This window comes from Artemia franciscana, chromosome 20 (assembly GCF_032884065.1).
Source record: "Artemia franciscana chromosome 20, ASM3288406v1, whole genome shotgun sequence".
Lineage (NCBI taxonomy): Eukaryota > Metazoa > Arthropoda > Branchiopoda > Anostraca > Artemiidae > Artemia > Artemia franciscana.
The window spans coordinates 25,905,003-25,919,954 of NC_088882.1; the positions used below are offsets into that span (position 1 = coordinate 25,905,003).

The following is a 14,952-nucleotide window of genomic DNA, read 5'->3' on the forward strand; positions in this document are numbered from 1 at the left end:
GTTTGCTTGCCATCAGGTGGCTGCAATGAAGTTTCTTGAGCTTTCAAAGCATTTTGAAACACGAAGATAATAAACACGATACACTCAAACGCAATATTAGTGTTTGCTTACCGTCAGGTGGCTGTAATAAAGTTTCTTGAGCTTTCAAAGCATTTTGAAACACAAAGATAATTAACACGACACTCAAACGCAATAAAAGTGTTTGCTTACCATCAGGTGGCTGTAATGAAGTTTCTTGAGCTTTCAAAGCATCATAGTCGACATCAACATATTTGAGAAGGGATTGAACTTGTTTTCCCATGTGATGTTTATAGGAGGTTTGAAATTCTTCACTATTTTCTGTTACACTAGACTCAAAGAAGATCTTGGCTTTTTCTTGTAGCGATTTATAAGGTTTTGAACCTTCCATGTAACCCTAAAAAAGAACTTGAAGACTTGTATTCCATTGACAGATTTTCTTTCTGTTCAAAAAAATTTCAAAGAAATATTGAAAAAATAAATAGTTTAAATGAAACGAGAATTTCTTTGAAATAAAATCAACGTTAGAAAAATAGATAAAAAATTGAACGTGTGTGCCAGAAGACTGCATGTCGTTAGATGTCGTCGTTATTACATCGCGCCTCTATTAATCATAAACAGATATCAAAGAGGCGTACCAATTTGGCTTGGTGAAAATACAAGAACTACTTGACGATCAACAGCAACAGAGACAATAAAAGAATGAAAAGCAAGAAAAAGACGAAATCCAAATGGAACAAAAATTCACAAGAAATGAAAAGAGAAGAAACAATAAAAGAAAAAGAAAATTCATGAGAAACAAAATCCAAGAGAGGAAATAATAAAAGAATCGTGCTTGGGAGCCAAAAGATTGCAAATCGTTGGATGTCATCAATAATGTTTTCCTGTTGAATAATTATACAGACTGATGTCCAGATTTATTTCCAAGTTTGCCTTTTTATCAAAATATGTGCATGCAAATGCTCTAGATCCAACTTCAATATTTCTTTTTTAATCATACCAACTTTGAGTTAAAAAAAAGTCTAAAGGGTCTGCTGCCACTTTAAGTAAAGTTGCAGCATAAATCCAGATTTCACCAAAACTGAATACGAATTCAATTCTGGATTATAGTCCAGACTAAATCCAAAGATTTGCCTTGCCAAGTCCCATCATCCAAGAGATTTATACTCTCATGAAAATAGGCATGGTGAAAATGAATTAAGTTTCGATACTTTAATTAAAAATTTTGAAGTTGTATGTTATATACTTTGGAGCAAATAATCAAAAGTGTTAGTGCTTTGTGGAATATCTTCTTTGTTAATCACAGACCCATTTTCACGAGGATGGCAGCTGAGCTCATGTTCACCTAAATCAATCATTTGATCAACAAAAGCTGGATTTTTCCATCCAGCTCTATTTTGGTCTTAAGGTAGAGCTAAACTACAGCTCTTTGTCTAGTTGGACAAGAGATGGACGAGAGAAGAAGCTAAACTATAGCTTTTTGTCCTAAGGTACAGTTGAATCACAGCTCTTTGTCTAGATGGACAAGAGACGGACGAGAGGATGAAGGAAAAAAACATACTTTGGCGCAACAAATTAATAGTGAAAACATGCGCGGATTGATGACTTCCGCCGAGCTCTCATCCTCACGAAAAAAGGCCTGTAAAGAGATATCAGACACCCAATTTTGTCTTTTAATCAACATCTAAACACTACTTGACTATGAACTAACTACACGAGAAGATTAGTAAAAGTGAAATGGAGAAAGAAAGAGAAAAAGGAGAAAACAAAATGAGAAAGAGATAGTTAGAGAGAGAGAGAGAGAGAGAGAGAGAGAGAGAGAGAGAGAGAGAGGAGAGAGAGAGAGAGAGAGAGAGAGAGAGAGAGAGAGAGAGAGAGAGAGAGAGAGAAGAGAGAGAGAGAGAGAGAGAGAGAGAGAGAGAGAGAGAGAGAGAGAGAGAGAGAGAGAGAGAGGGGGAGAGAGAGAGAGAGAGAGAGAGAGAGAGAGAGAGAGAGAGAGAGGGAGAGAGAGAGAAAACACGAGAAAGAGAGACACACAGAGAGAGGGGGAGAGTTAATTATATTATTACTTGAAAATATCCCTTTTCTGTTAAATTCCGAACATATCTCTCCCATTTTGGATCAGCAGCATTTTCCGTTTTTCCTGCAGATTCACCAATTTTCCCACTATGAGCCAGCAAGATTTCAAATCCACAAGCCTTAAAAAGATAATAATGTTAAATTTCAGGGTAATAACCCTGTATAATGTAGGAGAGGCATTCAAGATGCTGAAATGCTGAAGGGAATATCCTTCTTTTCTTTCTTCGTTTACTCGACAAATTTACAGCAAATTTCATTTACTTACTTTACATCAAATTCATTTCTTTGCTGATCTTAACGTTTTTGGCTTTTTTTTTATTCAATTTTGAGTGTGATAGCTAAAAAGCATTCTTATACAACTTACAAAGTTGAAAAGGAGTTTGTCTCTCTTGTCTATCACTTTTTTTAAACGTTAGTACTGACATTAGAGATGGTATTACGTTTTAGACAAAACAAAAACCAGCTGCAGTAATTTAAAAAGCAATATGCGCCATTCTTAAAAAATAAAATAAAAATAACAATAAAATTCATAACGGGAATTTGACTCTATTGTTTACTTTAGTATTGACATTACAAACCATTATTATAACGTTTCATCCTAAGGAAAAATGGTAAATTTCTAGTTTCGTCACAAGCTGTCTAAAGCGCGTATTACTGCATATAGTAAGATTCTGATAATCGCATATTGTTTCTTTGTCATTATTAGAGAAGCGCATTCATTTTTTAGCTTTCTAAAATCCCCCTCCAACGAAACTAAAAATGTATAAAGTGGGCTTGCTTACAGGTAACATTACCTATACAGCGAGCGCATTAGTCCCTGAGCCCCGCGGGCAGCGGAAAGAGGTCTGCATTCTGTATTTATTCAACAAAGAGTGATAAACTAAAAAAAAAAATTATAAAATTAATATTTATTTTATTAAATTAAATTAAATATGTATTTATTCAACAAAGAGTGATGAACTAAAAAAAATTATTAAATAAATATAGAATACAGACCTCACCCCGCTGCCCACGGGGCTCATGAACTAATACGCTTCACTCTATAGGTAATGTTACCTGTAAGCAAGCCCACTTTACGCATTTTTAATTTGCCCTAAGGAGGAGGAGGATCAACCAGAAATGGATGCGCTTCTAGAATTAGCATTTCTAAGTACTCTAAACTAAACATTTATTCGAAAAATTGGATGTGAAGCAAGATTTAATTTGTGAGGAAGAATTAGTGTCAATATTAAGAGAATTAAAAAAATAATAAGGCCTCAGGTGCATATAGTGTGGTAGATGAGCTTCTTAAACATGGTGGCTCATAGGTAAGACATAAGTTACTGAAGATTATGAACATGATTTTGAAAAAGGGGAACTACTTAGCGATCTTAGGAAAACCTAAGCCCATGTATAAGAAACATGATAGGAGTAAGTGTGGTAATTATAGACACATTAGTCTGGTCTGTGTAGGTAGCAAATTACTTAGTATGATGATATTTTTTAGACTTAGAGATGCTATAGAAAAAGTTTCAAGAGAAAAACGTTCGGTTGTAGGAAGGGTAGAGGATATGTTGACCAAATTTTTAATCTTAGGTTATTAAGAAGTGCCTAAGTCATTAAATACCTTTAGTCCTCAGTTCTATCGATTATGAGCAAGCGTTCAATTCAGCTGATAGAAGAGGTTTAGCGAAGGTTTTCTCCTTATATGGTATACCAGACTAACACATTAAAGTTATTAGTGCTATGTACGAGAATAACACTGAGTTAAGGTAGGAAATAAGGTTAGTAGCTGGTTCCGTATTAAATCCGAAGTTAAGCAGGGCAATGTTCTATCCCTATTTACATGGATCCTTTTCTTGGACTTTGTTTTAAGGAGCACAGGAAAGGCAATGAGAGAATACGGAATCAGATGAGGAGGAAAAACTATCCAGGACTTAGATTATACTGATGATTTAAGCATATTAGATTAAAGTGTGAGCAAAATGAATGAATTTTTAGAGGTTTTGCGAGTTCATAGTGCTAGAATAGGCTTGAAAATTAATATTAAGAAGACTAAGTCAGTAAGGCTAGGAATAAATGAAGATGAAAAAGTGACGTTGGGTAACAAAAAAATGGATCAAGTGGACAGCTTCACTCACCTTGGTAGTGTTATTAGTAGAGGCGGTGGGTGCCGCGAAGAAGTTAAAATTAGAATAGCCAAGGCTCAGGGTGTTTTTTCACAGATGAAAAAAATTTGGAAGAATTGGTAGATAAGCCTGCGAACCAATATTAGAATATTGAAAGCTGCTGTGATGACAATGGTCAAATATAATTCTGATGGATGGGCGCTTTAAAAAACCGTTGAATATTTGCTAGATGTTTTCCAGGGAAATTGCCTACGGATTGTTTTGGATAACCGATTTCGAAAAGTGTGGTTCTATCCCTGTTTCTAGGGCTTTAGTGTGAGAAATGTTGAGATTATTACGAGTTGGTTCTGCGGATGAAGGATATCAGATTGTCAAAGACTATCTTTTTCACCCGACCGTCTAGGGCTAAACGGAAAGAAGGTTGTCCACGATTTGGGTGGGAGGATGTCATAAAGAAAGATTTAAGAGAAATTGGAAATTCCTGGGCATTTGTACTTTCTTTTTATCTCCTTTAAGGACCGTTGTTGACTTTTTAGCTGAAAAAAAATTGGTTGCAGGAATTTAAAAAGTATTGTATGGCATTCTTAAAAAAAAAACTACATTTAGAATCGAAAACGGGAGTGTGACTTTTTTTCACCTTTTTCAGTGTTAATATTAGAGATAGGTATTAATGTTTTAGCCGAAGGAAAAATATCGGCTCCAGTATTTTAAAAAACATCATGTAACATTATTAAAAAGCAACTCAAATTTAACTTTCGAAACTCTCCTTTAGTCTAGCTCTCCTTTGTTGTTTTTTTTTAACTATAGTATTGATACTAGACACCATTATTGACGTTTAAACTGATAGGAAAACTGACTGGAATTACTCATAAAACGTTGAGATATCCTTAAAAAACTTGGATTTAATTCAAAATGCGATTTTGACACCATTATTTTTCACAGTTGTCCACGGTTGGGGTGGAAGGATGTCGTAAAGAAAGTTTTAAGGGGAGTTGGAACTTGCTGGGAGGGTGTAAAGAGGTAGGCTTTGAACAGATTGGGAAGGAGGCGGAGCGTACGTAGCTTTTCTTTAACTTTAGTGTCGACATTAGAGGCCAGTGTTGACATTTTAGTCGAGGAGAAAATTTGTTGAAATAATTTTCTTTTTGTTTGATTCTCTTTTTTAAGATTAGTATTAATATTAGAGGGCGGTACTAACTTAATAATTGAAGTGAAAATCGGTTGCAGCAAATTAAAAAGCCTTTTAACATTTCTAGATGACTCTGATTTTAGAGCTAATTCCTTCAAATGAAAGCATTTCCTGCGACTGATTAATTCAGCTTTCTAACCTGGTTTACGATATGTTTAAGGACTTTTCCTAAGAAAATTACTTTGGGAGCTAGAACAGTTTTTTCTTAATTCCGGTTTATAGGCTTTTCATTTTTGTGGGGAAAAATTCTAGAAATTTCACGAATTTCCGAAGTACTTTTCCTAAGATGTTTGCTTTGGGAGCTAGAATAGTTCTTTCTTGGTTCAGGTTTATATGATTCCTATTTTTCTGGGGAAGAAAATTCTAGAAATTTCGCAAACTTCCGAAGGACTTTGCCTAAGAAGTTCACTTTGGGAGATAGAATAGTTCTTTCTTGATTCTAGTGTATATTATTTATATTTCTGTGGGAAAAAATACTAGACATTTCGCAAACTGCCAAATAACTTTTCCTAAGAAGTTGACTTTGGGAGCTAGAACAGTTCTTTCTTGATCCGATAACAATATTGGATCTGTGCTGGGTCGGATGTCTGTGATTAAAATTCTTATCATCCGCGTTCATAACAAGGGCATATTGTATGTAAATTATAGTTTGAGTGGAATTAGCTGCCAAAACATGCACAGCACCTTTGGGGAGTTCTAGTCCAATAGCTATCGTCACTGGTGTTGCTCTGTAACAGCAACCTATAGAACATAGTTTGAAATAGCATCACATAGAAAATATTTTCACTAGGCTTTAACATCAGAAGTCTGGTCTACGTAGCGTCTAATACGAGAAACTAAAAGACACCGTGCCATCTTCTCATTTATTTTCGCTTCTTTTTAGCGAATTCGTTTAACTTCAAGAATAAAAATTTAAATAATATAAAGAATGAAAACAGAGGATAGATAAACGGACATGACAAAGCCACATTTTGGCCAAACAAAATGGTCATATCTTGAAATTTTAATTGCCGTTGTTATTTTTTACAACACTTTTATACTATTTAATGGTTTTAATCCACGAAGTATTCAAAATAGCGATAATAGCGTTAAATTCAGAACAAAAACTGTTATCCTAAGTTTGAATTTTAGTACATTGGTAAATAATACTTGAAATTCGCTTCCCGTGAAGTTTCGTTCAGTCAAGCAATGAGTCTAATGGGCAATTTAGATTGGGAATAAGCCACGTGGAGTTTGATTCCTTTTATTTTTGTATTTATTTCGTTCTCTGATTAAAGAATTTCTTTTTTATTAATATGCTAGAAATATTTGAAAAAAAGATTCAAGATAGAAAATCTAGATTCTTGACCATATTGTTCAGTGTTTAATCCCTATTTCAAAAAATATGTTTAAAAAACACTGTCAATAGTTTCACTGCTAAAATCAACGGAGACATAAATTATCCTTACAATCTTTAAGCCTAAATCATAGGCTTTCCACTTCGGGTCAGTAGGGGGGAGAACAGACCAGCCAGTCCTTCGATCAGGGGTATACTTCTGACTTGTCAGCATAGCGTAGTGGTGTCGAGTCATGACAACTGATATCATCACCCGAGTTTCAGGAGGGAAAAACTTCATTGCTTTGCACACCTAAATATTGATATATATATATATATATATATATATATATATATATATATATATATATATATATATATATATATATATATATATATATATATATATATATATATATATATATATATATATATATATATATATGTAAAACTAAACGTAAATTGTTACTAACAGTTTCGGCATGAAAGATCCTTCCATTCGCTGTCAAATTATTTCTTTCTTTCCTTTTTACTGGAACGTTGCTAAGGCCACCGATAAAATGAAAATATTGCTGGCGAATTATCCCTGAGCAGTTTTTGCTTAATTTAATAGAGAGAAAAAAACCTGGAAATGCTCAAAATAAGCCATAAACAGAAGCTTCAAAAGAAATTGGAAATTTCTAGTTTTTGCTAATTGGAAAATACGTTGTTATTTACGAAGGGAAATTCCAGAAAATGATTAACAGCTCAAATTAAGGTCAAAGCAGTACTTTCGAGTTCTTAACTCGAAAGTACTTTACATACTTTACATACCTTTTTTAAGTATGTTTTTTTTCTCTCACTTTCTCTCTCTTCTTATTCTTTGTTTTCCTGTTGTTTTCTTGTTCCCACTTTTTTGTTTCATTTTATTTTATTTTTTTTTGTTTTGTTAATGTTGTCGGTACTGCTGCTTATTAATGTTTATCAGCCACTAATAACAAGTCTTTGACTTTCTAAAGTGGCTGATGTGGCTCTTTTGTATATTGATGATATATGTATAATAAAAAGTGTCTCTCTCTCTAACTCCCTTTCATCCCAAGCTTTAGAGCCTCAAAATATCCGTCAAGATACATTTATCTCTGAGATTTCTTTTTCTAAAAGACCTTGGCAAAAAGCTCTCAATATTTAAACCAGATTCTAAGCCTGGCAGTGCAAATTATATCCATTCATGAAAATGGTCACCAAACACACACAAAAAAAAAAACGATATTGAGCAGGTCGGTATTGTGGAGGGGGAGAAGACGGTGCTAAGACAGAATGTTGAAACACCTTAACAGAACCTAACTTGGGTGATGGTTCCTTTACAGAATGTTTCATTTGCGTAGCAGTAGCCAAAACTTCTTGAGTTAGCCAAAGCCCCCCTTGAACACGTTTTTCAATAAATTTTAAATAATAAATAACTTTAATTATAACAATAAATTTTAAATAAATTTGTTCGTGTATACCCTTGCCGCTTCAAAACGTGGCTTACTTTGATACATAGCACACAATTCGGAACAGCTAGTTATTGAGCTAGAGATATTAAAACAATTAGGCTGACTCCAAAGTATTCTTTTTTATTTTATCAAAAATAATTGATTGAACATTTTCCGTATCACCACTCAAATCTAATCACGAGTTTAATTCTGAAATGGAGAGTTCAGCGTTCCAAAGGCTGCTTATCTTACTAGCAGCAATTTTCCCCCGTAATAGATAATAGCCAATTGAATGCAGTAAATCAAAAGGTATTATGTAACGTATTTTCTTGGCTATGAATCGAAGCCTACATTCCAAGTCTCAGCACAACCTAGCAATTCGTTCAAAAATGGATCCGATTAGTCAAAAACCGGTACACAAATTAAAATGAACAACATCTATTTTACAGGACAGTAAGTAAAACTAAAAAATGCGCTTAGTTTTTTTTTCTGTTATTAAGGGCCAGCTGTTTGAACAATGTGAATTTTTTAGGCAGCCATTATATGGTAAGGTCCATTTTAAATTTACATTATTTTACACATTTGTTTAAAGCTATGTCTTTCAACTAATTCCCTGTTTGGATATATGGTATCTTATCTGTGAATGCATTCCAACTTCTAAATACATTCAGAACTAATTAACATGGGAGAAAACGGTTCATTCGATGGAACTTGCTTACTGTGACGAACTAGCCTAAAAATCTAAGTGTTAAAATAAACATCACAGAAAATGTTTCCCCATTCAGTCTGTTTCTCGTTACTTATTTGATTTTTAAGATACTTAAAACTTTCTGGCTTTTTTTTTCTCAAAATACTTTTTTGTCACTCAAAGAAATAGAAATAAAACCTACTAAGCTTCTATTAACCGTATGGTTACATCTCAAAAATCTTCTTTATACAAAAAAATAAACTTTTTTCTTTTTCTTCTTTCCTGTATAATTTTGTGTCACATAACACAATATCTGTTGAAATACCTAAAATATTATCCAGTCAAAGTAAACTGAAATACCTCTCATAATGAAAAATGACAACACTGCAATTAATAATTATAATTAATTTATAATTAACAATATTCTCAAGAGCCAAGTAATTCGGTGAAACAAGTGTCCGCTGTTTTTCTTATATGCAAAATGCAAATTCTCGCATTCTCAGCCCCTTTATTTTATAAAATTTGACCCTCATTCGATTTTGAACTGTGTAGATTAGTTTGGACGTAATATGTGGATTTAGAAGCCATTTTCCAGGATTCAATCTCCAAACCCAACTCGCCTCTCTTCCCCCAAATGTTTAAACCAGTAACGTCTCTAGACCAGATGTATTATCACAAAGCCATTTAATTTACACTTGCTATCGGATGTCATTAGGAAAGATTTATGGGAAATGGGAACTTCCTGGGAGGGTGTAAAGAGGGAGGCCTTGAATAGACTGTGATGGAGGAGGCGTAGCTAGCTTATTTGGTTCAGGCGGCTTGGTGCTGTTGTTATTTGTTAGCAGTAGTAGTAGCATCATTACCTTCACATCATCTTCATTTCGGTGACAAAAGGCTATTACTGAAGGAGCGATCATAGTTGGATAAGATTTGAGCAATGCGGCAGCATTTGCAGGTAAGAAACATTGACAACGGTGTAAATTTTTGTTCAGTTTTTCAGGTAAATCTGAAAAAAAAAGTCCTCATAATATTACAAAATGGATCACTCTGTGGCTCTTCGACTAAAAAAAAAAAAAAAAAAAAAAAAAAAAAAAAAAAAAAAAAAAAAAAAAAACTTATGACGGAATTTAAAAAAAGAAAAAGCACAATGGAGCAGTTAATAGAGGGAAAGAGAAGACGATAGATTTTAAAGGGAAAATAGAAGACATATTATAGCACTGAGTTGTTTTTACTTAATAATTCTTATTCTATAGCAACTAATTATCTAATCATATATTATAATTATAATCATATATTATATATATATATATATATATATATATATATATATATATATATATATATATATAATTATCTATCTAATCATAGTCCGATTACTTAGGACTATGCTAGTAATTGTTGTATCGAATTAACGACGCTTCTTGACTACTAAGGTCCCTGCGTCGGCCCTGCAGAGCATTCCTGCAGCATGATTCGATCTCTGGGTCCCGTATTACCAAGCTAAGGTCAAACCCACTGCGCCACCACAGGACTATGCTAGTAATTATTATATGTTCAATATACTTTTGAATTTGAATCATAGACGAAAAAAAACCTCTTTTGATGCTGCCTTTAAAATTTGAATTTTCACGGTTCGATATCGTTGGACCTTAAACAAGTAAGCTGTATAGTCACGTTTCAAAAAAAAATTCTAGGTGTAAATCTAGCAATAAAATCAAGTCAAATGACAACTCCCGTATATGATGCTTCAGCAGGACATTATCACTGAGCTGAAACCCTAACAAAAGTTTGGGAGTTCTATTTTAATCCGTAGTTCTAGTTGGACGGTCAAGGGTAAATCCGGCCAGCTCTAAGGTAAGAATTATGATTAATTATAAGCTTAATTTTCAAAAAGGCAAGATTTTTCTTCCTAATATAAAAAACAAAAAGCTAGAAAATCAATAGTGATTGTCTTAGAGATAAAACTTTCATAGAGACAGAGTTGAAGTCAAAATAAGTAGAAAAAAAATTGAAAAAATCCTCTCAGCAATACATATCTCCGACAAAAGATTCTGTCTCAACGAATTCTTTATAGAAATTTGTTATGGTTTTTTTTTTCAATTCTACATAATTTTCAAATAATATGGCTTATCAGTAGCTTCAGTTTGATTTATTAGTGATTTCATTTTGAATTCAAATAATACTGAAGAGGATGCGGCACAGGTATCTCTAAAATATCATCTGTGAGCCACACTTTGAAACTTTAATATACACAAACAAGGCAAGTACCAACTGCCGTTTTTATTGGATACAAATCATTCGAACTTGTTGCTCGTAGGCCATTGCAGCTGTATAAGTAGGTAATGCTATAGCCGTTACACGAAAAAATGGGTAGATTCTACAAGTGCATGAAAAACAGCTGAAACCATGTATATTGCTTCTTTATTTAACTGTTTCAATATTTTTCAGATTCATTTAGTATGAGATCCCTCTCCACTGTCAAAATGCATGTGGTAATTGGTATGTAAAACATTAATCTGACCTATAATTAACCTGCTTTAGGGCTGTAAGTTTTTAAAATCCCAATTTGACATTTTCACTATGAGAACATCAAATCGGGGATGAATTTGAATTCTGTCAGAAGAATTTGAATTCCGCGGACAAGCGCAGCCGCTCTGGTTGACGTTGTCGGCTAATAAAGGTTTTTTGACGGGACTGGTAAAACAAGGTCTGATAGCACTTCGGAAAATTATACGATTTAGCGCGACGTAGCCTAAAGTGGGCGCTAAATAGTTGGTCAATTCCTTACAGAATTTTCGGCCTTATCTTGCCTTATACTTTTTTCTTGCCTTATCTCCGACAATTTAACTCTTGCACTCATATTATTCTTTGCTAATAAATGAATACACTTGTAGCATTTGGAAGTGTTTTGGTTGGTAAAAAGGACATAGAATCAAGTTACTGCACAAGGTAGTCAAACCCCAAAGCATCTCACAAAATTATTACTATAAGTTCTTTTACTTTTCCCTAATTGAAACTTAGCGCGACGTAGCCTAAAGTGGGCGCTAAATTGTTGGTCAATTCTTTACAGAAAATCGGAAAGAAAATTAAGCCATTTTTGAATATATTAGAGCTTATAGATCAGAATGGGTAGGTCTGTGCAAAATTTTCTATCGATTTCTTCGACCAGCTACATGCGTTTGATTAAATACTACAGAAACCACTGGCCAAGAAGCGATTGTGTACTCTATGGTAATCCATGTTTGTTTAAAAGTCAATTCAAAGTGTACTTAATGCTCGTTATATGAGAGCATTCACTGTCTTATATAGGCTTTTCGACTAAACTAAAAAAAAAGAAGCATATAAGCCTGTAATCACAGGTCAAACCATATCCAATCCTGAATGGAAAAACAAAAATTTTGAAAAGAATGTCTCAAAAATGAATTTTTTAGCCTAATATTGACTAATTTTGGGGGTGACACCCCCTCTTATGTAGCTATATCTGCAGTACCATAAAGGGATACCCCGGTATTCGGCGTGGGAGAAGCCAAAATACCGAGTCTTTGGCCCAGTACCAAAGTTTAGAATTACCAACAACGGTTAAATTGCCAAGTAAAAAAGAAAGGCAGCACAGTGTTGCAACTACAGTTACAACACTGTTACAACACAGTTACAACACTAGCAACAACAGTTAAATTGTCAAGTAAAAAAGAAAGGCAGCACAGTGTTGCAACTACAGTTACAACACTGTTACAACACAGTTACAACACTAGCAACAACAGTTAAATTGTCAAGTAAAAAACACAGTTACAACACTGTTACAACACAGTTACAACACTAGCAACAACAGTTAAATTGTCAAGTAAAAAAGAAATGCAGCACACTGTTGTAACTACAGTTACAACACTGTTACAACACTGTTACAACACAGTTACAACACTAGCAACAACAGTTAAATTGTCAAGTAAAAAACAGTTACAACACTGTTACAACATAGTTACAACACTAGCAACAACAGTTAAATTGTCAAGTAAAAAACACAGTTACAACACTGTTAAAACACAGTTACAACACTAGCAACAACAGTTAAATTGTCAAGTAAAAAAGACAGTTACAACACTGTTAAAACACAGTTACAACACTAGCAACAACAGTTAAATTGTCAAGTAAAAAACACAGTTACAACACTGTTACAACACAGTTATAACACTAGCAACAACAGTTAAATTGTCAAGTAAAAAAGAAATGCAGCACACTGTTGTAACTACAGTTACAACACTGTTACAACACTGTTACAACACAGTTACAACACTAGCAACAACAGTTAAATTGTCAAGTAAAAAACAGTTACAACACTGTTACAACATAGTTACAACACTAGCAACAACAGTTAAATTGTCAAGTAAAAAACACAGTTACAACACTGTTACAACACAGTTACAACACTAGCAACAACAGTTAAATTGTCAAGTAAAAAAGAAAGGCAGCACAGTGTTGTAACTACAGTTACAACACTGTTACAACACAGTTACAACACTAGCAACAACAGTTAAATTGTCAAGTAAAAAACACAGTTACAACACTGTTACAACACAGTTATAACACTAGCAACAACAGTTAAATTGTCAAGTAAAAAAGAAAGGCAGCACAGTGTTGTAACTACAAAGCATTCAGATTATAACAGCAAAGTTACGATTTTGAGTATTTTCTGGATTAAAAAGCAAAGCAGCTTATTACAATTAGAAAATACTGTGTTCTCTGCCAGTTTTTTTCTTACACGATAGGCCTCTGTCAAAAGGAGCTCAAACATCCCAAATTGCTTGTAGAGAAACTTCAAAGGCTTTAGTCGTATACGTGTTGCTTATAACCCAAAAAACTAAGCCATTTTTCATTTCTTTAATTACTCAAGCTTAATGCAAACTTACTAATCAAAATGATAAAAAGCTTTTAACGTTTTGCGGTTCAGCAAGCAGTAAAATATAGGAAGCGAATTGCAAAAGGTTCCGTAGAATAAGCATTGTCAGAATTTTAAGCAGAAATAGCAAAGATGGATGACTTTGCACAAAAGAAAGTAATAAAAGCAAAAAACTTATGAAATCCCTAATTGTGCTTTAAGATGGCACGACATTGTGCTTTAAGATGTTGTGCTTTTGGCACGTTAATTTAAATTACTACCGCTCCACCTCATATTAAAAGGAGTTGGTAATAAAAATTATTTTGAAAGCAACGTTTCCTGAAGATAACAAATTGACTAGTAAACATGAAAAAAAGTAAAAAACAAGAGCTAAGAGCTAATATGGTATGATCTCTAGCAAAATTCTAAGAATCAACAGATTGATTTAAAAGGAAAATCAGAGGCTTAATGCCGGTCGGGATTTAAAATAGGAGCTCTGAGTCAAGAGGTCCTTCTAAATATCAAATTCATTAAGATCCGATCACCCACTCGTAAGATAAAACTATCTCATTTTTTCTAATTTTTCCTCTCCTTTCAGCCCCCCCAGATGGTCGAATCGGGGAAAACGACTTCATCAAGTCAATTTGTGTAGCTCCCTGACGTGCCTACCAATTGACATCGTCTTAGCACGTCCAGAAGCACCAAACTCGCCAAAGCACTGAGTCCCCCACCCTAAATCCACCAAAGAGAGCGGATCCAGTACGGTTACATCAATCACGTACCAAGGACATTTGCTGATTCTGCCCACCAAGTTTCATCCCGATCTCTCCACTCTAAGCGTTTTCCAAGATTTCCGGTTCCCCCTCCAACTCCCCCCAATTTCAACAGATCTGGTCGGTATTTGAAATAAGAGCTCCGAGACATGATTTCTTTCTAGATATCAAATTTCATTAAGATCTGGTCGCCTGTTCTTAAGTTAAAAATACCTCAATTTTTCCAACTTTTCCAAAATATCACCCCCCAGCTCCCCCAAAGAGAACGGATCCGTTCCAATTTTTTCAATCACGTATCTATAACTTGTGCTCATTCTTCCCATCAAGTTTCACCCTGATCTCTCCATTCTAAGTGTTTTCCAAGATTTCCAGTTTCCAAAATTGTTGTTCCCCCCTCCAACCCCCTGTGTCCCTGGATCCAATTCAAATTCAAGATGCAGCATCTGATACATAGG

The 14,952-nt window shown here is 34.2% G+C and overlaps 1 protein-coding gene across 3 annotated transcripts in view; it reads right to left on the bottom strand.

Annotated features, from left to right (window-relative positions):
- LOC136039961 (protein ecdysoneless homolog) overlaps positions 1–14,952 on the bottom strand; it is a 114,983-nt gene that overhangs the window by 23,606 nt on the left and 76,425 nt on the right. For all 3 annotated transcript variants that reach the window (XM_065723985.1, XM_065723984.1, XM_065723986.1), the window contains 4 exons: positions 9,715–9,857; positions 6,843–7,022; positions 2,088–2,216; positions 211–415 (listed from right to left, as the gene is read on the bottom strand). In XM_065723985.1, the coding sequence (XP_065580057.1) occupies positions 211–415; positions 2,088–2,216; positions 6,843–7,022; positions 9,715–9,857 (657 nt within the window). The remainder of the gene's footprint in view (positions 1–210; positions 416–2,087; positions 2,217–6,842; positions 7,023–9,714; positions 9,858–14,952) is intronic.